This window comes from Oncorhynchus mykiss, chromosome 25, assembly GCF_057628025.1.
Source record: "Oncorhynchus mykiss isolate SJ-2025 chromosome 25, ASM5762802v1, whole genome shotgun sequence".
NCBI classification, from domain to species: domain Eukaryota; kingdom Metazoa; phylum Chordata; class Actinopteri; order Salmoniformes; family Salmonidae; genus Oncorhynchus; species Oncorhynchus mykiss.
This window is the reverse complement of record NC_143046.1, coordinates 82,618,531-82,630,000: the sequence shown is the minus strand read 5'-3', so window position 1 is coordinate 82,630,000 and position 11,470 is coordinate 82,618,531. Positions and strand designations below refer to the sequence as shown.

General features: G+C 41.2%; 1 protein-coding gene across 2 annotated transcripts in view; it reads right to left on the bottom strand.

Annotated features, from left to right (window-relative positions):
• The window catches only part of LOC110504238 (nesprin-1), a 180,891-nt gene that overhangs the window by 12,786 nt on the left and 156,635 nt on the right, over nucleotides 1-11,470 (bottom strand). For both annotated transcript variants that reach the window (XM_090221294.1, XM_090221295.1), the window contains 9 exons: nucleotides 10,698-10,864; nucleotides 10,200-10,362; nucleotides 8,857-9,044; nucleotides 8,524-8,674; nucleotides 4,944-5,126; nucleotides 4,443-4,580; nucleotides 3,991-4,182; nucleotides 3,546-3,879; nucleotides 1-8 (listed from right to left, as the gene is read on the bottom strand). The exon at nucleotides 1-8 is cut by the window's left edge and continues 135 nt beyond it. In XM_090221294.1, coding sequence (XP_090077420.1) covers nucleotides 1-8; nucleotides 3,546-3,879; nucleotides 3,991-4,182; nucleotides 4,443-4,580; nucleotides 4,944-5,126; nucleotides 8,524-8,674; nucleotides 8,857-9,044; nucleotides 10,200-10,362; nucleotides 10,698-10,864 — 1,524 coding nt within the window. The remainder of the gene's footprint in view (nucleotides 9-3,545; nucleotides 3,880-3,990; nucleotides 4,183-4,442; nucleotides 4,581-4,943; nucleotides 5,127-8,523; nucleotides 8,675-8,856; nucleotides 9,045-10,199; nucleotides 10,363-10,697; nucleotides 10,865-11,470) is intronic.

The following is an 11,470-nucleotide window of genomic DNA, read 5'->3' as shown; positions in this document are numbered from 1 at the left end:
TCCCTCTCCTGAGGATGGGAAGAGTGGATGGACACCCACATGGCATACGGTTAGATAAGGGCTTTGATTTTATGTTCACGGGCCAGTTTCTTAGACCTAGATTAAGCCTACTCCTGTGAGATTTAAAAGCACTTTCAATGTAGATTATTCGGGAGTTTAATCTGTGTCTGAAGAACGGACATTAAAACACTGAAATCCATCCACTGCAAAACGTTGTGAGATATCATTAATAGTTAGTGTTATCCATCCACGTTGTGAGATATCATTAATAGTTAGTGTTATCCATCCACGTTGTGAGATATCATTAATAGTTAGTGTTATCCATCCACGTTGTGAGATATCGTTAATAGTTAGTGTTATCCATCCACGTTGTGAGATATCATTAATAGTTAGTGTTATCCATCCACGTTGTGAGATATCATTAATAGTTAGTGTTATCCATCCACGTTGTGAGATATCATTAATAGTTAGTGTTATCCATCCACGTTGTGAGATATCATTAATAGTTAGTGTTATCCATCCACGTTGTGAGATATCATTAATAGTTAGTGTTATCCATCCACGTTGTGAGATATCATTAATAGTTAGTGTTATCCATCCACGTTGTGAGATATCATTAATAGTTAGTGTTATCCATCCACGTTGTGAGATATCATTAATAGTTAGTGTTATCCATCCACGTTGTGAGATATCATTAATAGTTAGTGTTATCCATCCACGTTGTGAGATATCATTAATAGTTAGTGTTATCCATCCACGTTGTGAGCTATCATTAATAGTTAGTGTTATCCATCCACGTTGTGAGATATCATTAATAGTTAGTGTTATCCATCCACGTTGTGAGATATCATTAATAGTTAGTGTTATCCATCCACGTTGTGAGATATCGTTAATAGTTAGTGTTATCCATCCACGTTGTGAGATATCGTTAATAGTTAGTGTTATCCATCCACGTTGTGAGATATCATTAATAGTTAGTGTTATCCATCCACGTTGTGAGATATCATTAATAGTTAGTGTTATCCATCCACGTTGTGAGATATCATTAATAGTTAGTGTTATCCATCCACGTTGTGAGATATCATTAATAGTTAGTGTTATCCATCCACGTTGTGAGATATCATTAATAGTTAGTGTTATCCATCCACGTTGTGAGATATCATTAATAGTTAGTGTTATCCATCCACGTTGTGAGATATCATTAATAGTTAGTGTTATCCATCCACGTTGTGAGATATCGTTAATAGTTAGTGTTATCCATCCACGTTGTGAGATATCGTTAATAGTTAGTGTTATCCATCCACGTTGTGAGATATCGTTAATAGTTAGTGTTATCCATCCACGTTGTGAGATATCGTTAATAGTTAGTGTTATCCATCCACGTTGTGAGATATCATTAATAGTTAGTGTTATCCATCCACGTTGTGAGATATCATTAATAGTTAGTGTTATCCATCCACGTTGTGAGATATCATTAATAGTTAGTGTTATCCATCCACGTTGTGAGATATCATTAATAGTTAGTGTTATCCATCCACGTTGTGAGATATCATTAATAGTTAGTGTTATCCATCCACGTTGTGAGATATCATTAATAGTTAGTGTTATCCATCCACGTTGTGAGATATCATTAATAGTTAGTGTTATCCATCCACGTTGTGAGATATCATTAATAGTTAGTGTTATCCATCCACGTTGTGAGATATCATTAATAGTTAGTGTTATCCATCCACGTTGTGAGCTATCATTAATAGTTAGTGTTATCCATCCACGTTGTGAGATATCATTAATAGTTAGTGTTATCCATCCACGTTGTGAGATATCATTAATAGTTAGTGTTATCCATCCACGTTGTGAGATATCATTAATAGTTAGTGTTATCCATCCACGTTGTGAGATATCATTAATAGTTAGTGTTATCCATCCACGTTGTGAGATATCATTAATAGTTAGTGTTATCCATCCACGTTGTGAGATATCATTAATAGTTAGTGTTATCCATCCACGTTGTGAGATATCATTAATAGTTAGTGTTATCCATCCACGTTGTGAGATATCATTAATAGTTAGTGTTATCCATCCACGTTGTGAGATATCATTAATAGTTAGTGTTATCCATCCACGTTGTGAGATATCATTAATAGTTAGTGTTATCCATCCACGTTGTGAGATATCATTAATAGTTAGTGTTATCCATCCACGTTGTGAGATATCATTAATAGTTAGTGTTATCCATCCACGTTGTGAGATATCATTAATAGTTAGTGTTATCCATCCACGTTGTGAGATATCATTAATAGTTAGTGTTATCCATCCACGTTGTGAGCTATCATTAATAGTTAGTGTTATCCATCCACGTTGTGAGATATCATTAATAGTTAGTGTTATCCATCCACGTTGTGAGATATCATTAATAGTTAGTGTTATCCATCCACGTTGTGAGATATCATTAATAGTTAGTGTTATCCATCCACGTTGTGAGATATCGTTAATAGTTAGTGTTATCCATCCACGTTGTGAGATATCGTTAATAGTTAGTGTTATCCATCCACGTTGTGAGATATCATTAATAGTTAGTGTTATCCATCCACGTTGTGAGATATCATTAATAGTTAGTGTTATCCATCCACGTTGTGAGATATCATTAATAGTTAGTGTTATCCATCCACGTTGTGAGATATCATTAATAGTTAGTGTTATCCATCCACGTTGTGAGATATCATTAATAGTTAGTGTTATCCATCCACGTTGTGAGATATCATTAATAGTTAGTGTTATCCATCCACGTTGTGAGATATCATTAATAGTTAGTGTTATCCATCCACGTTGTGAGATATCATTAATAGTTAGTGTTATCCATCCACGTTGTGAGATATCATTAATAGTTAGTGTTATCCATCCACGTTGTGAGATATCATTAATAGTTAGTGTTATCCATCCACGTTGTGAGATATCATTAATAGTTAGTGTTATCCATCCACGTTGTGAGATATCATTAATAGTTAGTGTTATCCATCCACGTTGTGAGATATCATTAATAGTTAGTGTTATCCATCCACGTTGTGAGATATCGTTAATAGTTAGTGTTATAAATCCAGACGTAAATTAGAAGACGATGGACGAAGAACATTTTTAGCACAATAAAACAATAGACAAAAAACATCTCCCCAAAAGATGCACCTTTAAAACACACAGGATGCCAACACAAGGAATCAGCTTGAGGTCAACTACAGTAGCCTGTGTGCCGCACAAATCAAATGAGATGCAAAATGTTAGAAAGCGGTGCTGTTAGTTAACGGTGCCTGTTGTTATGCTTCAGTGTGTGTGAGAGAAAACCAAACCAAACTCGTAGCAGGCAGCAAGCAGGCTGTGAGAGTTATTTTTTACACACCAAGGCATGTTGCCTAACATCAGATGACCTCAGACGACCTCTCTGAGATCAAGGCTATCCTATCCCCAGTACCTGCCAGTAAGTTGTGAGGGGTCTGGTATCATTAGTACCTGACAGTTGTGGTGCAGGGATGAGGGGTGTAAACTACACTGACCTGACAGAGCGGAAGCAGAAGCTGATCCCTGGTAGCTCCCCTCCTCTCCGTGCTCCTCGTGCTCAGAGGCCAGGCCCAGAGCCCCGCTGGCACTCTCCAGCCTCTTTCTCAGGTCGTAGTCATGGTCCCACTCCAGGGGGATGGAGTCCATGCTGGCTGGGGTGCCCATGCCCGAGCGCTCAGCCCCAGTACGGAGGGGGGCAGTCAGGGAGGGCAGAGGGGAGCTCAGGCAGTCTCCAAGACGTTCACTCCAGGGAATGCTGGACAGGTCCCCAGGTTCATCCAGTTCAATCTCCTTGTCCGAGAATGACACATCGTACTCTTCTCCTGTCAGCTGGAAGAGGAGGGATGGGAGGTTAAGGTATACCTACGAGACAGTCAAAAAAGACCGTCAGCATCAAAATGAAAAGAACAAGGGCTCAGTAGACGTCATCCCCGGGCTCACCGGTAGTCGGATCAGCTTCTTATAGTAACGCTCTACGCGTCCAAACACCTCCTGGTAGTATCTCCGCAGCTCCTCCAGCTCCTCCTCTATAACAGCAGCGTCCAGAGGCTCACTCTTCTGTAGCAGCATCTCTCCCTGGTGGAAGATGTGCTCGACCTTCCCCGTGGTCAGGGAAATCTCATGCTGGAACGCCTGGTAATCAAAAACAAGCGAGGCAGAGGCCAGACGGAATACAGTGTGTTTTAGGAACATGGTGGTTAGGATACAGTTGAGCCATGGTAGGAGTTTGTATAGTTTTGCTACCCGGTTCCATAGCAGTCAGAAATAGTGATTATATGATTATTTCAATGATTACTGATATAATTCATAGTATAGTCGAGTTATTGAAGAGCGGAAAAATATGTAGGATTATGAGAGAACAATAATCACTTGTGTAAAGAGGCCATCCTTACCCGTAGCTGTTTGATCTTGGCTCGGATGTCACACTCTGAGAAGTGTTCTATGTTGGTGAGCTGCAGGTCCATCTCGGTGAGCCACACCACAACGCTGTCTCTGGCCGTCTCAAACTTCTCACGCTGACTGACAAAGTGCTGGAGAAATCATAAAGACTTCAGCGTACACATCTCTTGCAGCAAAAAAAAATAAATTTATTTGATCTGGAACTTCGTGCAGACACTCCACATGATTCTGCCGACTAGAACCAATGAAATTACTTCCTTGCTGGTATAGTTTCTTTCTGAGAGCAGTACCAACCCTCAGGAGTGTAGAATCCCACTGGGCACAAACATCAATTGAACGTCTATTCTACATTGGTTCAAAGTAATGTCATTGAAATGACGTGGAAATAACGTTGATTCAGCCAGTGTGTGCCAAGTGGGATTGGACTATATACACCATACTTTCTGTTGTGTTACAGCTGCTCAACGAGGCCTACTCTGGATGTGACTCTGTACCTTGAGCCTGCGGAGGATGGAGGCCACCCTCTTCTGCAGGTTATCCCAGCGCTGGTTCCCGTCGTGGGACATTTCCCGGAGGCGACAGGAGGAGTCTGTGCGGTTCTCCCTGGCCAGATGGCGGTACTGTTTATTGATCGTCTCCAGCTGGGTCAGGCTCTCATGGGACTGACACTGAAATGCCTGGAACACACACACAAATATAACCAACACATTTAGAATCAAAAAGAGACAAGTTGCTTGAAAATTTCATTGACCATTTAATTGATCAATTTATTATTCAGGGATGAGTTATGAGTTTTGTCCATGTAAAGGGCATTCTGAAAGTGTTCAGACCACTTGACTTCTTCCACATTTTGTTACGTCTCACCCTTATTCTGAAATGTATTGTTAGTTTTCCCCCCTCATCAATCTACACACAATACCCCATAAAGACAAAAAAATAGGTTTTCAGAAATGTTTGCAAATGTACCTAAGTATTCAGACCCTTTACACAGTAGTTTGTTGAAGCACCTTTGGCAGCGATTACAGACTCTAGTCTTCTTGGGTATGAAGCTACAAGCTTGCCACACCTATATTTGGGGAGATTCTCCCATTCTTCTCTGCAGATCCTCTCAAGCTCTGTCAGGTTGGATGGGGAGTGTCGCTGCACAGTTATTTTCATGTCTCTCCAAAAATGTTCGATCAGGTTCAAGTCTGGGCTCTGGCTGGGCCACTCAAGGACATTCAGAGACTTGTCCCAAAGCCATTCCTGCATTGTCTTTGCTCTGTGCTTATGGTAATTGTCCTTTTGGAAGGTGAAACTTCACAGCAGTCTGAGGTTCTGACAGCTCTGGAGCAGGTTTTCATCAAGGATCTCTCTGTACTTTGCACCGTTCATCTTTCCCTCGACCCTGGCAAGTCTCCCAGTCCCTGCCACTGAAAAACATCCCCACAGCATGATGCTGTCACCACCATGATTCACCGTATGGATGGTGCCAGTTTTCCTCCAGACGTGACTCTTGGCATTCAGACCAAAGAGTTCAATCTTTGTTTCATCAGACCAGATACTCTTGTTTCCCATGGTCTGAGAGTCCTTTAGGTGCCTTTTGTCAAACGCCAAGCGGGATGGCCTGTGCCTTCTACTGAGGAGGGGTTTCCGTCTGGCCACTACCATAAAGGCCTGATTGGTGGAGTGCTGCAGAGATGGTTATCCATCTGGAAGGTTCTTCCATCTCCACAGAGGAACTCTGGAGCTCTGTCAGAGTGACCATTGGGTTCTTGGTCACCTCCCTGACCAAGGCCTTCTCCCCGATTGTTCAGTTTTGCCGGGCGGCCAGCTCTAGCAAGAGTCCATCTGGTGGTTCCAAACTTCTTTCATTTAAGAATGATGGAGGCCACTGTGTTCTTGGGGACCTTCAATGCTGCAGACATTTTTTGGTACCCTTCCCCAGATCTGTTCCTCGACAATCCTGTCTCGGAGCCTGACTAGGGACAATTCCTTCGACCTCAGGGCTTGGTTTTTGCTCTGCCATGCAGTCAACTGTGAGACCATATATAGACAGGTACAGTTGAAGTCGGAAGTTCACATACACCTTAGCCAAATACATGTAAACTCAGTTTTTTACAATTCCTGGCATTTAATCCTAGTAAAAATTCCCTGTCTTAGGTCAGTTAGGATCACCACTTTATTTTAGGAATATGAAATGTCAGAATAATAGCAGAGAGAATGATTTATTTCAGCTTGTATTTCTTTCATCACATTCCCAGTGGGTCAGAAGTTTACATACACTCAATTAGTATTTGGTAGCATTGCCTTTAAATTGTTTAACTTGGGTCAAACATTTCGGGTAGCCTTCCACAAGCTTCCCACAATAATTTGGGTGAATTATGGCCCATTCCTCCTGACAGAGCTGGTGTAACTGAGTCAGGATGGTAGGCCTGCTTGCTCACACGCTTTTTCAGTTCTGCCCACACAATTTCTATAGGATTGAGGTCAGGGCTTTGTGATGGCCACTCCAATACCTTGACTTTGTTGTCCTTAAGCCATTTTGCCACAACTTTGGAAGTATGCTTGGGGTCATTGTCCATTTGGAAGACCCATTTGCGACCAAGCTTTAACTTCCTGACTGATGCCTTGAGATGTTGCTTCAATATATCCACATCATTTTCCTTTCTCATGATGCCATATATTCTGTGAAGTGCACCAGTCCCTCCTGCAGCAAAGCACCCACACAACATGATGCTGACACCCCCATGCTTCATGGTTGGGATGGAATTCTTCGGCTTGCAAGCCTCCCCCTTTTTCCTCCAAACATAACGATAGTCATTATGGTCAAACAGTTCTATTTTTTGTTTCATCAGACCAGGGGACATTTCTCCAAAAATGTCCCCATGTGTAGTTCCAAACGTTTGTCTGGCTTTTTTATGGCGGTTTTGGAGCAGTGGCTTCTTCCTTGCTGAGCGGCCTTTCAGGTTATGTCGATATAGGACTCATTTTTACTGTGGATATAAATACTTTTGTACCTGTTTCCTCCAGCATCTTCACAAGGCCCGTTGCTGTTATTCTGGGATTGGTTTGCACTTTTCGCACCAAAGTACGTTCATCTCTAGGAGACAGAACGCGTCTCCTTCCTGAGCGATATGACAGCTGCGTGGTCCCATGGTGTTTATACTTGCGTACTATTGTTTGTACAGCTGAACGTTGTACCTTCAAGCGTTTGGAAATTGCTCCCAAGCATGAACCAGACTTGTGGAGGTCTACAATTTTTTTCTGAGATCTTGGCTGATTTCTTTTGATTTTCCCATGATGTCAAGCAAAGAGGCACTGAGTTTGAAGGTAGGCCTTGAAATACATCCACAGGTACACCTCCAATTGACTCAAATGATGTCAATTAGCCCATCAGAAGCTTCTAAAGCCATGCCATAATTTTCTGGAATTTTCCAAGCTGTTTAAAGGAACAGTCAACTTAGTTTGTGTAAACTTATGACCCACTGGAATTGTGATACAGTGAATTATAAGTGAAATAATCTGTCTGTAAACAATTGTTGGAGAAATTACTTGTGTCATGCACAAAGTAGATGTCCTAACCGACTTGCCAAAACTATAGCTTGTTAACAAGAAATTTGTGGAGTGGTTGAAAAACTGTGTATGTAAAAAAGTGTATGTAAACTTCCGACTTCAACTGTATGTGCCTTTTCCAAATCATGTCCAATCAAATGAATTTCCCACAGGCGGACTCCAATCAAGTTGTAGAAATATCTCAAGGATGATCAATGGAAACTGGATCTCAATTTTGAGTCTCATAGCAAAGGATCTGAATGCTTATGTAAATAAGGTGTTTCTGTTTTTATTTATTTATTTATAAATTTGCAAACATTTCTAAAAACCTGCATTTGTTTTGTCATTATAGGGTATTGTGTGTAGATTGATCAAATAAATGTAATCTATTTTAGAATAAGGCTGTAACGTAAACAAAATGTGGAAAAAGTCAATGGGTCTGAATACTTTCCCGAATGCACTGTATGTACTGTATATGAAAGGAGAATATAGTGGTTATATCCAACTAGGACTAGGTGGTCTGTAGTAGCATGTCTGTACCTCAAACTTCTTGAGTTCTTCCTTGGCCACTGTGTACAGTACTCCTGAAGAGTTGGGTAGAGCAGCGGTCTTCTCTGAGGTCACTAGCCACTCCTCAAAACGCATAAAGTCTTCTATGATCTTCTGCCATAAACGCCATGTCTCTTCAATCCTTAGACATTAAAACGATATGGACAGTTTAAGTTGTGGTGAGAGCCTATATCACAAGTACATGTTTCCAAATTTACCAAACCTAGAATTACATTCCTGCACTTGTTGATAGTCTTGAAAGTAAAAAATCTGACTACTTTAGAAACTACAGCGTCTAAATCCTAAATTTAGCGTGTCTCGTACTTGAGCCTCCTCTCCATGGACAGGGCACAGATTCTCCTCCAGCGTCGATCCAGGTTCCTGGTGGTCTGCTGGATGGAATCACACTCTGTGTCCGTGGCACAGACGTCACCGTCGTGTAACAACACCTCACACAGGTTCAACGCAGACGCCACACTTGTGCTGTGCTTCTCTATGTCACGCTGAAGCTCCTGGGTGGACGGAGAGAAAGATGGAAGGATGTTATCTTATATTATGGTACAGAAGGAGGATGTTGATCTTCATATTTTTTAGAATCAAGAAGCCTACTAAGACTTTTCAATAAGCCTAGCTCTATTGTACTGTCTATAAGCCTGTCTGCTGGGAACTAAACAGGGATCAATAAAATATCAGCATCAACAACTGTTATTGATTATGTAGCTGTATCAGTGGCGGCCCACTTTTTGGAAGCGAACCACTCGATTTCGCCCCTACGGTATATGGCCATCGAACATGTCACCCTCCCTAGGAGAGGGGGTGACCTTGACAATTTATTGTTAAAATGAGAGGCTGCCTGGATCTTTAATTTAAAAACCCTTGCTCCCTTCGGTCTCAACGTAGACTTTGATCTGAAGCCATTCTTGTGATTATTGTGATTTTGCCTTTCATTATAAATGTTTGTAGGCTTATGTAGCCAAATTGTATCTATTAAGTTCTTCTTATATCTGAGAATTAACCAATGATATCAGGCCACACCCGGCCATGATTACAGACACCTGTGTGTGTTCTTTAACAATTTATAAACTATTCACCCTGCAGTGTTTGTCATCATACCCTGATGAAGACAGCTTGTCTGTCAAAACTTTGGTTATTAGGTTATTCAATTATTGCATCTGAGCTCGTAGAGTGTGCTTCTCTTCCTTTTTTTTCAAGTATCAATAGCTATACCAGGGGGTGTACGTTACAATGTGTTTCAAAGTACCCACAGCCCACTGATGAGGTAGCCTGGTGGTCCCAGGTCTGTTTGTGCTGTCTTACCAACTGCTACAGATGTAGGATCTAATTTGATCACTCTTTTGTTGCCAAGAAAGTTCCTGCACAGCAGGAAATGAGAACTTGTAGTGTGTTTAAAAAGGCTTCTAAAGTTCATAATTTACACTCTAAAATGTCAGACTTAATTTGTCCTTATGAAAAATGTATCAACCCTTTCAAAACATTTCATTAATAACAATCCACATAATAATTCACATTTGCTGTTGCTGCAGAATTATTTTCCTGCTGTAGAAATCTGTCTCAAATTAAGATACTACATCTGTATGACCGTTGCAGTGACAAGGAGTTGGTGAGACAACATAAACAGACCACCAGGCTACTGACACAGTATTTACCTGCTGCAGGTCCAGCTTCCGCTGTATCTCCTGGGAGTCACAGGTGTCGTATAGGATGGGTCTGGACAGCTCCGTCTCTATGTGGGTCAGCCAGGACCGCAGACTAATCATGTTCTTATCCAGCTGCTGCACTGCCACCAGAGTCTCCCTCAGCTTCTTCAACCTGCCAGTGGGATACACAATAGTTGTTTTAGAAAAACATACACAACGCAGTAGATTCCTGGTGATAAAGCACCTAAAGACAATTAACAAACAATTAACAACGTCATTAAATCGCTTCTTTCCACTCATTGTTTTTATTTAACTTAACCAAGAAGTCACATTGAGTACAGATTGTGCTAAGTACTGTACACTGAGAAAGCCAGAGTGTTTCTGACAGCCAAGGAAAAGGTTGCATCAAAGCAAACATTAATGCCAATGGCCCTTTGGGACACAAGTGTGTGTACAGTGTGTCCATGTACTTCCTTTCCCACACACACACAGCCGTAGTATCCTTACCTGGCTCCGATGAGGTCCAGCAGGTGTTGCCAGCGCTCGCCCACCATGCTGAGTTTGTGTTCTATCTCAGATGCCTTGTTCTCATGGCTGGCCTTGGCCAGTCTCTCCCCCAGCTGGTACAGCTGCTGCTTGTTCTCCTGAGCCACCGCTATCTCCTCATAGTAGTCCTGAGAGAGGAGGGATAGACACACTTTAGAGCGGTTTCAGTACAGCGGAAATACAGTAGTCAGACCCGGTGGAAAACGAATAGTATATTTGGAATGAAATACTATTGAAAGAGCGATCAATTGCCACAACAAATTATAACACAAGCCTGTTTTCCTAGAGTAGAGTAGATCAGAGTAGAGTATAACAGAGTACAGAAGAGTACATCAGAGTAGAGTATAACAGAGTAGAGTATAACAGAGTACAGTAGAGTACATCAGAGTAGAGTTTAACAGAGTAGAGTATAACAGAGTACAGTAGAGTAGATCAGAGTAGAGTATAACAGAGTAGAGTATAACAGAGTAGAGTATAACAGAGTACAGTAGAGTACATCAGAGTAGAGTTTAACAGAGTAGAGTATAACAGAGTAGAGTACAGTAGAGTACAGTAGATCAGAGTAGAGTATAACAGATCAGAGTAGAGTAGAGTACAGTAGAGTACAGTAGATCAGAGTAGAGTATAACAGATCAGAGTAGAGTAGAGTACAGTAGTACAGTTCAATGGGATATCTGTCTAAAACTAAAACATGAAAAGTTATGCATACTGTAGGTTAAGTTTCTGTTGGTGTT